General features: G+C 43.8%; 1 protein-coding gene and 1 long non-coding RNA gene across 2 annotated transcripts in view; both read left to right on the forward strand.

Annotated features, from left to right (window-relative positions):
• The window catches only part of LOC144615224 (uncharacterized), a 44759-nt gene extending 38559 nt beyond the window's left edge, over nucleotides 1-6200 (forward strand). The window contains 5 exon segments of the mRNA XM_081794793.1: nucleotides 1095-1213; nucleotides 3247-3524; nucleotides 3792-3992; nucleotides 4164-5231; nucleotides 5614-6200. Coding sequence (XP_081650919.1) covers nucleotides 1095-1213; nucleotides 3247-3524; nucleotides 3792-3992; nucleotides 4164-5231; nucleotides 5614-5898 — 1951 coding nt within the window. The 3' untranslated portion in view covers nucleotides 5899-6200.
• Nucleotides 6201-11621: 5421 nt separating this feature from the next.
• On the forward strand, nucleotides 11622-13283 carry LOC144615226 (uncharacterized). Its single transcript, XR_013553672.1, has 2 exons — nucleotides 11622-11756; nucleotides 11858-13283. It is a non-coding gene; the product is annotated as an uncharacterized LOC144615226 (long non-coding RNA).
• Nucleotides 13284-14211: the final 928 nt, after the last annotated feature.

The following is a 14211-nucleotide window of genomic DNA, read 5'->3' on the forward strand; positions in this document are numbered from 1 at the left end:
AAGATGTTGCCCCACCGAGTTCTGGCTTACATTATTTCCAACAAGAAATATGTTGTCATTGTTATATCTTTGTTGCTCTGTGTGTCATGTGTGGTTTTGTTCCTTTGGCTGCTTTTAAGATTTGCTCTTTATCGCTGGCTTTGACCAGTTTGATTATCATGTGCCGTGGTGTAGTTTTATCCGTGTTTAATGGATTAAACTAAACATGTAGTTTAATCCATGTTGTGCTCAGATTTCATTGACCTTGCTGGATTTGTGAGTTTATAGGGTTTACTTATTTGGAAATGTGGGGGCTATTAGTTTTTCAAATTTTTTTTATATCTCCTCTCCTTCGTGGACTCTAAGTATACATATATTAGGCCACTTGAAGTTGTTGCACAATTCATTGAGTTAAGGAGAGGCATGGGGTTTTTTCCATATATGAAATACTGTTATAATAACTTTTTTAAATGCCCTTGTCTGCTAATTGTAGCATTTGTGTAGATTATGGATTAGTTTTTGATTGATTGCTTTTTTAAAAAAAAAATTTAACATTTGTTTATTTTTAAGACACAGAGAGTGATCAGGGAAGGGGTAGAGAGAGAGGAAGTTAAATCTGAAGCAGGTTCCAGACTCCGAGCTCTCAGCACAGAGCCTGATGTGGGGCTCAAACCCATGAACCACGAGATTATGACCTGAGCCAAAGTTGATTGCTTTTTATCCTCAGTATGGGCCATATTTCAGATTTATTCAAACTCTTAGAAGTCTACCCTCTTTCTGTGTGCTCTCAACCCGAAGTGAGACTTTTGGCTTGGAAGGAGTTACCTGTGTATTAAACTACTGATCAGTGTCACCCAGTTCTAATCTCTATCTCATTCTAAGGGTACCATACCCCATGTCATCCTTACCTTTCCGTTGGGCACCTCTGTCCTTCTATCTGTGTATTTATAATATTCAAGAGCAGCAGTTGGCCAACTGGTCCCTACCCAACCATCCAGGCCATGTGCCTCAAGAATTCCTTTTTGCACAGCCCTGTGATGACTTTGGCCCGCCTCTTCTACCTGCTCGAGTAACTCCTTTACCACTAATTTAATTGTCTGTGTTTCCATTTATAGGATTTTACCTAGCCGTATGGCCTGCTGTCTCTGCCAATTTAAAAATACTATTGAGGTTGTCTGTAAGACAGTCAAGCTACATTGTGACAGTGCATGTCTGACAAATGGCACACGTTGTGGTAAGTCCTAATTGCCTGATGATAAATTTGTAAATTTTTATTTTATTTGTGGTTTAACTTTTATTTTTAATCAACAATGATAATTTTTTTTAATGTTTATTCATTTTTGAGAGAGAGAGCATGCACGTGCGTGAGCTGGGAGGGGGCAGAGAGTGAGTGAGGGGGACAGAGAATCCGAAGCAGGCTCTACACTGACAGCAGCAAGCCCCATGCGGGGCTGAACTGTGATATCATGACCTGAGCCAAAGTCGGATGCTTAACTGACTGGGCCACCCAGGCACCCTAACAATGGTAAATTTTTAAACTAATGATGTCATTGCATTATTTTTACTCATTCAGAGTTCAGATCCCTAAATTTCTAAGAACTATTCCTTTGTTAAAAGTCAGATTCTCAGTTACATTATTAAGTCAACTACCCACCCCCAAATGAAAACCTGTTCACATAGTGCATCACAGCTTATAAGCTGATTTTACGTGCGTTAGGTCTCAGGTGCCCTTTGTCTTATAGGACAGGTGGAGATACCTTTTTGTTTATTTTGTTGTTTTTATAAGTGTGTAAGAGTACAAGTGATGCTGATTTCTGAAAAAGTTTTATTTGGAGCCTCTGTGTTTCTGTGCCCTAACCAGAAGCTGCTACCCAACCGTTCTAACAGATGAGAGGGCTCTTCTATTCTTGGGCTGTCCAACTCTTGTTCTGAATCTTAAGCTTTTCTATCCAAAACACAGGTGCTTTTAGGTATTTTTCTGTTCTTAGGTTTTATTGGCACTAACTTGGTGACTTCCAAAATGTGCTTTTGCACCTGGATAGCTTGAATATGGGTCCCTGTCAATGGTCTAGGGCACAGCATAAATTACACTTTGCTACTTCTATAAGTGGTGTTGCTTGTTTTCCAAAACAATGTTTTACCAATTATCTTACTCCCTTCTCCCTTAGAGGTGGGCAGAATAGGCATTTTTTTTTTTTATCTCCTTTGACAGGCGAGGAAAAATGAGATCAGAGGTGCCTTAGCCTAGCACTCGAGTCTCCTCTCCCGTTTTGGGCGCTCCGCCAGCCCGCTGCTCCTCCTCTCTCGTGACCTTTATCACCTCCTCCTCCGATTCTCACCAGCACCACTAAAAATACTTTTAATTCTTCTGGAAAAACCCAGCTGCACAGTGCTGTTCAGTGTACACAAGCTGTACGCTTGACCTTCATGTAGTTGGAAGCTCTGGATGGTTCCCTCAGTAAAGCTAGAAATCTGGAAATGAAAGGAAATGAAAGCAAAGTAGGCATTTGACCAAAGTTTCTTTATCCCTTCTGCATTTTAAAACCTCAAGTATCATTCCGTTGATTTTTTTGAATGCCCCACAGTGGCATCTCTCTCATAGCTGGAAAATCTCTTAACCTATACCCCACATCTCTGCCCAAATTTAAGCAAAGAACCAGGGTGGACTTAGCGGGTCTTGTGTTTAGTTTTTTCTGTCTAGAGCTTATGTTACGGGAGGTGCGATATATGGGAGCAGGGACCAAGCGAAGGAATTGGTGGGTGGGCGGAGAGGGCGTGTCCAGATGAGGGCCTGCTGGTGACGGGTGTTGTCCCGTGCATATGTGATGGTAGCAAGAACTCAAGCCCACTGAAGACGTAGAAGGAGGAAGACTCGCGCTCCCTCTGCCCCCGAAGCAGGACAGGGTGGGGTATGTGAATGCCAGGAGTCGCACTAGAGCTGCACACAGTTTAGCCGAGTATCTTCCGGCCTTGGCTTTTCTTGAGGCCTGGGCAATCGGCCCTTAGGGACCAATGGAATAACTCTAAATATACTTATTCACACTGTGGAATGTTCTGAGGAAATAGCTACTTTTTCAAAACACATCTTTTTGTCCTTTTGTTGTTGCCAATCGTGGGTCCAAGTTTGAGTTCGTCTCCTCTCTAAATGGCGCTCGAGTATTTGCTGATTCTTAATTTGCTTGACTGGGACGTATGACTGTGCATTGACAAAGAGCTGTGCTGTCAGTCTTCCATTATCAGAACTCATCTCTTCTTCTTCTTCGACAGATCAGGAAGTATACCTAAGGAAGGCAGAGGGATCATTCATGAAGGTATTGACAGCTCGAAAGAAGAGCGCCAGCACGGAGCTGACTATTGAGCCAGAGAAGGCGTCCTCAGACATAGATCGTGTCAGTTTGTCAGCCTTTATGAACGAGCAGCTAGACTTCAATGACGAAAGTGATGTCATTAGTGCACTGAATTACATATTGCCTTATTTCTCGGAGGGCAATCTAGAAGACGTAGAATCGACGCTGTTACCGTTCATTAAACTTCTGTTTTCAAATGTGCAAGAGGGAGACAAGCCCGTGGGTCACTCGATGAACGACACAGGGGACCCTTCTCTTAAACCTGGATCCAACAATTCAACTTACAAGAATAAACTGAGAAAACTCTACTTTCTGGAAAATTTGGTAGATGCAGAAATTCAGGAAAAAATTGATGACGTGAAAAAGAAAGAAAAAATGGCCATGCTTATACATTCCAGCCTTTTAGGTCCCAAGTTTAAACGTCAAATCTTTCCAAAGAAATTGGAAACTGCCCAACCGCAGGAGAAGAGCCTAGACGAGGTTGAGAGTGTGGGGAAAAAGTTCCTGAGAGTGAACAAGGTCATCAAGGGCCCAAAGGGCATACGGAAAAGGCACTTAAAAGAACTGAGACGTCAGAACATCCAGAGGAAACAGAGCGCCCAGCCATCTGTGGAGAACATGGCCAAGGAAAGAAGGCTCAGGACACCATCCCCGGGGGAGCTTCCCGTGGCGCACAGGCCCAGCAAATCAGTGGGAAGCTCCTTCAATACAGAGCCTTCGTTCATAGATGAGCACAAGGCAGCGGTCTCTTCTCTCATGAAGCAATACTTTTTGGACAGGCCTTCTGCCACCCCCGCTCCCAAGGAAAGAAGGCTCAGGAGACCATCCCCAGGGGAGCTTCCCGTGGCGCACAGGCCCAGCAAATTAGTGGGAAGCTCCTTCAATACAGAGCCTTCGTTCGTAGATGAGCACAAGGCAGCGGTCTCTTCTTTCCTGAAGCAATACTCTTTGGGCAGGCCTTCTGCCACCCCCGCTCCAAAATCCCCACCTGACGTGAAAAAAGAATCAAAAGACTTAACGTACACCATTTTTGTTTTAGAAGATGCAAATGCTAGAGTTAGAAATATGAAGCCTTTCAGACCAGCCTCACTCCCCAGAAAGACACACCGCTTTCATAAAAGTCGCTCCCGTGTGGTCCACAGAACACCCAAGGCCAAACTGAATCGAAAGTCCAGAAAGGAAAGTTCACTCAGTAATAGACAGCTGCTTGCAAAGAGGCCTCCATCCTCTGCAGTCAGGAGCCTCATAAATTCCCCTTCACGAGAGGATTTTTCATCTCCGGGAGAACTGAGTCCTCAGAAAAATCCTTTTCCAGAATTATTTGCTCCTTCAGGAACTTACAGAGAAAACACTACTGTAGAGAACACTACTGCCCAAAATGTTTCTGAAGAAAATATTTCTACAGGAAACACTACTGTGCCAGAACAAACCCTCCCTGAATTCACAGACCGTAAGAATCTTTCCACTGCTAATTCTACTGTTACTGCAGACAACTCTATGCCGACCATTAAACAAACCAATGATACACAACGGGAATACCACAATGCGGGCACTGGCTTGCCCCCAAAAGCCACAGGCTTCACTGTGTCAAAGCTCTCGTCCCCAGGTGATCTGTTTGAAATTCAGTTAAACCAGCAGCTACAGTCCCTCATCCCCAGCAATGACGTGAGAAGGCTCATTTCTCATGTTATCCGGACTTTGAAAATGGACTGCTCTGAGACCCAGGTGCAGCTGGCCTGTGCCAAGCTCATCTCCAGAACAGGCCTCCTGATGAAGCTTCTCAGCGAGCAGCAAGAAGTAAAGGTGTCCAAGGCAGAGTGGGATACGGACCAATGGAAAAATGAGAATTATATCAATGAGAGCACAGAAGTCCAGAGTGAACAGAGAGGGCAGGAGTCAAGGGAGGTGAGGATAAATCCCCAAATGTGGGGTCTCGACATTTAGGTGGTTTAGGACATGGACCCAAGCACAAGGACCAGGGGCTCCTAGTCCGGGTCTTGTCTTGGCCACATAATTTTGGCTAAGGCAGTGATCTGCCACTTTGCTCATTTAGGAAACAGTGCCGCTGTTCCCAGAGGAGACAAAAAGAGGACCTAACATACAAGATACATCAAGTCTTGAAGAAAATGCTAATGATTAAGATTACATATCACATTAGATTTGGTATATTCCTTAAGAACCTATAAGCGATTCATCGGAAAGAATGGGGTTTTAGAGTCGTTAAAGAATAGTTAACTTTCATCCTATCTCTGTTTTCTAAAAAAATTGTTCTTTCCCTTTTTTTTAGCTCACAAAAGAAGTTCCAGGCTATGGCTATAACAACAAACTCATCTTGGCAATATCTGTGACTGTAGTAGTGATGATTTTGATCATAGTGTTCTGTCTCATTGAGGTAAGGACAACAATTAGTTCAGATTCCCAGACTATATTCCTTCTTTATAATAGATTCAGAACCCACAAACTGAAAATCAAAGCCACTTTCCCACCTATCACGACTTGATATCCCTCTTCAGTCTGGAGGACTGAGATATGCTTTGTCCTTTTATTGCAAAGTATATTCCAGGGATTTTAAAAGGAACCCCACTGCCGGGAGACATCTGTGGATTGTAACCAAGATAACAAGCCATTAGCTTGTTCTGAGACATTAGGTCTAAGAAGGCCACAGTTGACATGATAGTAAAATTTCTTCAACTCAAAAAAATGATGTCGATTCGATGCACTCACCAGTCATCCTCCTACTACCACTGATTTCTTTCCTCGTTGGCTAAAATGATGAGAGAGAAATAGTCTTCACCTTCATGGAGCTATCAGTCATCTTGGAAGAAAGGGCATGGCTTAGAGATAAAAGTGTCATCTTGTTGATTAATTAGATGTGCCTACAGCTCTCTCCCCCACTTCGCAAGGCATTGTGTAAACAGGTTCAGTTAAAACCCTGCAGCTAAAATCCTGCATCAGGCTACTCAGAGCGTGTCATAATTACAGTTGCCTATTCCTGGAGCTTGCCTGTTTACCTTTTATTCAATTATGTATGAATTGAATATATATTCAATATATTTATTCAAATATACATATGCTTATTATATATCTATATCTATATCTATCTATCTATCTATCTATCTATCTATATATAGATATATATATATTGCCATCTGTCATGGCAACCCTCCATTTCAGCCAAAACAGCCCCTCACCATCCCCTAGTCAGACCATGCCCATTCCTACTTTTGTTGGTGACTTTGCCCACTTGAAATTCCTTTATTTCACTCTGCTGGTGGAAGTCCCGTGAGCCTTCAAAAGCCAACTCGAGTTCATCTTTCTTCACAAAGCCTTCCCCGAATACTGTAATACTCCTGGACCTAGTCCTTCTGTGAGATTGTCACCATTTCTTAGGGTCTACAGTGACGCATTCCCCTCCCCTGATAACAAAAATATGCTAAACAGTTTGTTAAAAGGCAGCTCCTCAAGAGAGAAATATCAAGGTCATGGATCAGAGCAGAGATATGTAAGGCTTCCTGGTCTATCAGATTTGAGTAAAACCTGACTGGATGTATTAACTGCTAAGGAGAAACATGTCTGTCTTCTGGAGGGTTGGTCAGTAGTAAAAGCATAGAAATGGTGAGGAAGAGACCAACATGGGCAGTGCCCACCTAGCCTTGCCTAAGAGTAGAGATGGCACCTCAGGCAGCAGATGAGAGTCAGGCCCACCAGCCGGGCTGTGCCCGCGGGGCAGATGGATGGATCTAGCTACCTCCGTCCTTTCCATGAAACACTGGATTCAGCTAATTACTTTTCTTCCACTTCTCTTCTCACCAAATAGCCTTCTGATTATACTTCAGTGTGCCACAGAGGCCTGTCTCCACAGGAGGTGATGCCCAATCATGTGGACACAGATGCCCTATCTGTGGAATGGATGTTTTCCTTATTGTCAAGTCATGACCTGACATTCTGATTTTGATCAATCCTGTGACATTGGTAAGGTGATATTGCCTCCATGCAGAAAGAAGTGTGTTCTCTCTTGATGAGATCAGAGTCTGATTTCTCAGCCTAAGAGCCTAGGAACTAGCATGGGGTCAACTTACCATGACCTCTGGGAAGAGAAATCATTGGCCATTGTCCAGTCAGTACTCTGCATCTTGAGGTGGCCTGCAGCCTTTTGCTTTTGGGAAGTTCTATAAACTCCTATTGCTGTTTTAAATTCCTATGTGGTTTAACCTTGTGTTTATATTTTTTTATGTGGTTTCATTATTTCCTCTCCCTACTTAGATGATACACTTTTTGAGGTCAGAGACCATGCAGTTTTTTTCCTGTAGTGGACAATAATGATGTTCAAAGGAAGAGATGAGGCATTGTGTCAATTTCACAATGAGGAATAATGCAACGTAATATTTATGTGAAGTAGCCTACAGAGTCCAGCAATAGACAGATCCGTGGGTGACGAGGACTTTTAAAATGTTACCTTTTAGAGGCGCCTGGGTGGCTCAGTTGGTTAAGCGTCCTACTTTGGCTCAGGTCATAATTTCATGGTTCAGGAGTTCGAGCCCTGTGTTGGGCTCTGTGCTGACAGCTCAGAACCTGGAGCCTGCTCTGGATTCTGTGTGTGTGTCTCTCTCTCTTTGCCCCTCTCTCACTCTTACTCTCTCTCTCTGTCGCTCTCAAAAATAAATAAATAAACATTGAAATGTTACCTTTTAGTATTCAAATCAGTGGAAGAAAATAAATAAATGGTAATAGAACAACTGCTTAATTATTTGGGAGGAAAATAACAACAGATCCCTATTTCTCACCTTAAAAAAACATATTTCAGTACATGTAAAAAAAGAGAAACAAGAACCCATCAAAGTACTAGAAGAAAATAGAATCAATACTTTTATAATCTTGTGGTGAGAAAAAGCTTTGTGACCTGATACCACATGCAGAAACATTTGATAGATTTGATCGTCTTGTCTGATTTCTGCTTGGAATAAACCAGACATCTGATTTAATCCCCACAGTCCTGTGAGGATGATATCACCATCCTTCTTTCCTACATAGAAGGGGATCAGCTTAAGGCCACTGTGGCAAAATCCAAAGCAGAACCCAGCTGTGCCTGCAGCCAGCCTGTGCTCCTATCCCACTGTTCCGTCTCCTTCACGATAAAAACACTGACAAATATTTGAAACATTGAAATTCAGTGAAAGCCCTTGAAAGGATTAATATATTTCATATGAAGAGAGTTTTATAAATCAACAGGAAGAGGACAAACAATCCAGGGGATCAAGGGGGCAAGGACTACGATGAACAGGAGGTGTGGACAGTCCGTCACCATATCTGCCTCATGGCTTATGGGACATGGGCCTCGTTAACAAGGCCTTTTCGCCTCATGGTATAAAAATAGTCTCTGATATTTTCTTCTGTACTCTTATAATATTTGTTGTGATTTATTTATTTTTAATCTGTATGGAATCTGTCTGGTGTTTTGGTACGGTCGAGGTAGGGGATCTAACTTTTTTCCCTTGCATAAAGATCCAGTTACTTTAAAATCTTTTATTGAATGGTTCATTCTTTCTTCATGGATCCAAAATACTATTTTTATCTGGACTCTATTCTATCAACCTGGTTTTCTTTTCCTGTATCAGTATCACGCTACATACTTAACTGCAGTTGCTCTGTAAGAACGTATTTTAACGTCTGCTCTGTGATCTTCTTTTTCATCCATTTTGTAGCTATGCTTGCACATTTTCTCTACCAAATGTCAGCTGGCCAGTTTTTGTTTAAAAAACTGTCTTGGGATTTGAATGGGATTGCCTCGAATTTGTAGGTTAATTTGAAGGGAACTGACATCTTTACACTATTCCAGGAAAAAGGTGTCTCAGATCACGTATTTGTTTCTTCTTAATGTCCTTCAGAAGAGCTTTAGTGTTTTCATCTCATAGGTCTTACCCATTCTTTGCTAAGTTTATTCCTAGGTACTTTATGCCTTTTTACTGATAATTGTAAATGGGATAATTCTTCCGTTTTTTGATTAATTGTTTATGGAACATAGGAAAGTCATTGAGGTTTACATGTTGATCTCTTGATTTTATATATATCTAGCCATCTTGCTGAATTCTCATGTTTCTTCCAATAAAATTTTAGTTGATTCTCTTGGGCCTTTTAGTTTGTCTGTAATTTCGTATGCAAATACATCTTAGTTCTTCCTTTCCACGACTCCATTTTTTCCCAGTGCATCAGTTAGGACCCCCTCAACACCAATGAATAGCAGCAGTGATAACAGACATCCTACTCTTGTCCTTGATTTTAAAACAGTGCTGCTGTTTAGGTTTCTGGTAGACACTTTTCTTTTCCTCCTCCCAAGAATTTTTATTAGGAATTACCTGTTGAATGTTATCTGAGGCAGTCAGTAAAATGTATTACCAGCTGCACACGAGTTAGGTGTTATTGAAGAGTCAAAGGACTATTCAACAAATTCCTGTCCTAGGAAAAGTTATCATCTCACTGGGTAGATAAGACCTAAAATGCAAAGGAATGAATAAAGATGTGGAGGGAGTGGTTATTGTGATGGGTAACTGTGATCATGTTTTCTTCCAAAACAGATTTATTCTCATAGAACAGCAGCCAAGGAAGGTAAAGAAGGAAGCTCAAGGTAAATATTAGTCTGGCAATCGTTAAAGTAGAATTTTAGAACTAGATTTTCAAACTCATCTATTTCAATCCCCTTGTCTTACAGCCAGGAAATCACCAAAGGCAGAAAGAATACATATTTGGCCTAATGCTTTGCCTGGATCCAGCAAAGTTAGCTGCCCAGCCAAACCCGAGTTAGAATGGGACTGGCACAGAGCACCTGCTCACTAGACCTTTAAAGAAAGATCGTGGGGGGATGGGGGTGGAAATGTTCAGACCCGTTCCCGCTGGCGGTGGGCATCAGGCCTGGCCACAGACCTTCTCAGAGGCTCTGGAGAAGGGATAGGGAGGGCCAAAAGTCGTGGGGTGAAGGCGCTAGTCTTCAAGCATGATGGAGGGTAGAATACATGAGTCCCCCCCGTAAAGTAGGGGGAAAACTTCCTTCTTCCTCCTTCTGGTTTTCGAGGCCCCGCTCTCCATTCCCTTTATCCAGACCCAATAGAATTTGAACTGGGAGAGACCTTAGATAATCATTTATCTCTTCCTTTTATAATAATGAGATGGAGAAGGAGAAAAGGAAGATGTCTTGCCGGACGGTTGTATCACTAGTACCACTAGAACCAGAAAGAAGATGGTTCCTTTCCAGTTGGGCACGTCTCTGACTACACTGTTCTTGGGCTGTGAACTGCATTTTATGTCACAACTCAGTGCACACATACCGTATAGACATAAGTACCTTCTAAAACAAACTTACCATACACTCTTGATTCTTTCTGTTCTGTTTTTTTTAAGTTTATTATTTATTTGGGGGGGAGGGTGGAGCAGAGAGAGAGAGAGAGAGAGAATCCCAAGCAGGTTCTACACTATCAGCACAGAGCCAGACACAGGGCTCAATGTCACAATCTGTGAGATCATCACTTGAGGCAAAATCGAGACTTGGGCTGCTCACCTGACTGAGCCACCCAGGTATCCCCTATTCCGTTTGTATTCAAAAAGAGTATTTTGTGTTTTAGCGCTAGCCGTGTGTTTTCAGGTGATTTCACGACTCACTCACTCATCTGCCTGCAGTGTGAAAGTCAGTGAGCTAGATAACTGCTGGTTGGACTCAGGCATTCACTCGGTGCGATTCATCTTGTAAGGTAAAGCAGCTAGGAAAATAGAAACACCTCCCCACCCACCAGCAAATGATGCCTGTGAGGCTAAGCCTGGCGGGGACTGATGTAAAATGCTTCTGGAGAGAGTTAGGTGCTTCTGCCGTGTGGTCACCCAGTTTGTTGACTGCACAAGGGCACTTGGCCAAGGGCCAGAAGGTGAGCAGGGTGAAAATCCTGCCTATACTTCATGTCAAGTTACATACAAAGGTCTCCCAGGGACACTGTGGGGCCATTATGGACAGACACAGGAAAATTCTGAAAGCCCAGCATGTATGGAATTATTTCTGAGATCCCAGGTCTGTGTTGATTTTGCTTGCTAATAAGACTGGAGAAATACATTGTGAGAGGCACGGAAAATGGTACGAATCACCAATTGTCTGTGTGTGTGTTTCCTTCCAGGGGCTTCTTTGGATCTCTGCTGCGTAAGAGATGCTCAGAGGAAAGTGACAATCAGGTAAATCTGAGGAGGATAAAGTACCGTGGCTGGAGAAGGCAGGGGAAACAGACCTAACGTTGTCCTTTCTGGTTTCTAGAAGGGCTTTTTCTGGAGAAGGAGGCCACTTTGGCTTAGGGACATGTACAGACCTCTCAATGCCACACGCAAGAAAAACATGGCACAGAAGCTACACGACAAGGATTCTTCTGATGAAGATGAGATTTTCAACATGGAACTAGGGTACGTGATTGGGGACGATTTTCTCTAAAATGAGGAAATTATGAAGAGTTGAATTGTTCCTTTCGAGAGTCAAAGCCTTGGCATTCTCCTCCTTTTCCCAGGGAGGCTGGCAAAGCCACAGCAGAGAAGACTCGGACCACAGATTCCACTACTGAAGAGCTGGGTGACGAGAGTGAGACAGCACGTGAGATTGTCACAGAGTGAACGCCGTCCTGCCTCAGGCCACCTACAAAGTTTACTTTCCGATACTGGCTTCTCAGCATTGCTTGTAAAATACTTTTTTTCTCATATTAAAATGTATAAATCCATAACCAATTCTAGCCACGTGGTAAGGAATTAAAACGTAAACGGTTAAATATTTATCTACAGACAACAGGGGCCACAGGCGAGAGAAGCAGGACTGAAGCCAGAGTCCCTCGTGGTAGCCAGTATTTCCACAAGACACAGTATGGGCAAAGTAGGGTGAACGGGGCGTCTTTCCGTCATTTCCCTGATACGGTCAGTCTCTGGAAACTGGAAAACGTATCTTCAAGGGGCTTAGACTATTAAGTTAATTAACAGCCTATTCTGGTGCTCTCTCCCCTGGCTCACCAAATACCAGTTATTCACAACGCGCTTGACCCCCTGCCCATAGAGGATCATCTCTCTCTGGCCCCTCTGTGAGGTCTTTGGGGTTGCCAGAATATTTGGATCGCTGAGCCGACCTCCACTGTAGGGCTGAGGCCTGTCTTTCTTCCCAAGAGCTCAAACTCAGACACAAAATGTGTAGTTGGAAGTAGGGTGTTCCTCAACCTTACAAGCTAGTAGATAATTCCCATTGGGTTTTTTTGTTTGTTTTCTTTAAAAAAAAAAAAAAAAAAAAAAGTCCCCACCCTCAGAGAGCTAGCAGGGAGATGCTGGAGGGTTAGAGTAAAGAATGTGTGAGAGCAGTAATTACCCAGGACTGCCCTGCTCAGGCCTTTATTTCAGAAAACTTATTGGTGGGGGCACTTACTGTTCACCTGTACCCCACTAGCCTCTGCTGACCCCACTGAGGGTCGGATGCGTGCGGCTGGGCTCTCTCCAGTTCAGCGCAGCACCACACCTACCACTGCTTTCCTACCCAGCTCAGATCAGGGCTGCACGATTCCAAGAGATAATGCAGCACAACGTGCAGAAGACGCAAACATCCCTCCACTTCTGCAGAGGAGGGCGTTAACCAGTCACATTTAGGATGTTGGGAGGAGTCGGGGTGCCTGGGTGGCTCAGTCCAGTGAGCATCCGACTTTGGCTCAGGTCATGACCTCATGGTGTGGGAGTTTGAGCCCTGCATTGGGCTCTCTGCTGTCAGCACAGAGCCCACTTCAGATCCTCTGTCTCCCTTTCTCTCTGTCCCTCCCCCCAGCTCACACACTGTCTCTCAAAAATAGATAAACATTAAAAATAATGAAGTCATCTATGCTTTCTGAGTACATGAATGACAGGTTTTAGAAAAAGGACGTCAGAGTCAAAATACAGTAGTGAATAAAAGAAATCCTGAATTAACAAGGTTTGATAATCTCTTTTCTTAATGTCTGTTTATTTTGAAAGAGAGCAAGGGGGGAGGGGCAGAGAGAGAGGGAGAGAAAGAGTCCCAAGCGGGCTGTGTGCTCAGTGTGGAACCCGATGCGAGGGACTCGATCTTACGACCGTGAGATCACAGCCTGAGCTGAAGTCAAGAGTCGGATGCTTAACCGACTGAGCCGCCCAGGCGCCCCTGACAATCTCTTTAAATGCCCCCAAATAAATGCTGGTGGCTTAGCGATAGGTGATGGAATATGGCACCAACCGCTGGCCACCAACAGAGTCCCCCGAGGGGACAGTAGGACTGGGGCACAGCCCAGCAGGTTTGGCAGGGTTGGTAGGAACGGTTCCAAGCGGGGTGATTGGCCCATCAGTGCCTCTTCGGCTTTATTAGTTTGCTGCTGCTGGGCAAGGACACCTGTTCTCCTGGTGCCTGCTCCCGTTCCCCCAGCGTTTTAGTGAGAACGGCCACCAAGTGTCTGTCTCTGTGTGGTGACGTCAGCCAACAAATAACTGTGTTGAAAGCACAAGACTAGAGAGTAACAGTAATCGGAAGCGGCAGCAGCACCTAGTTTACTATTTGCTTACTTGGTGTCAAGGCCTGGGTTGGGTGTTTTGCAGTCTTAATTTAGCCCAACAGTCCGTGAAAACATACTTTATTATCCCCATCTGGCAGATAAGGGGACAGGGCTTAAAGGATGTAGGTACCCTGTTCAGGTGCCCAAGGCCGCAAATCCAAAACTGCCAGGTAGGGGTTTAATCCAGGCCTGTTAACTCCAAAGCCTGCTGACGGTTATACTGCCCTGCTGCAGGGTGCAGGGGTACAGAGACGTCTAAGCCATGGTTACCATCAAAGAATCAATAATTATAACGATGAGGATGGTGGCCGCTACTGTTTGTTGAGCACCTGCTT

The sequence above is a fragment of the Panthera onca genome (assembly GCF_046562875.1).
Source record: "Panthera onca isolate mPanOnc1 chromosome E1 unlocalized genomic scaffold, mPanOnc1 haplotype 2 h2.Chr16_ul_4, whole genome shotgun sequence".
NCBI lineage: Eukaryota > Metazoa > Chordata > Mammalia > Carnivora > Felidae > Panthera > Panthera onca.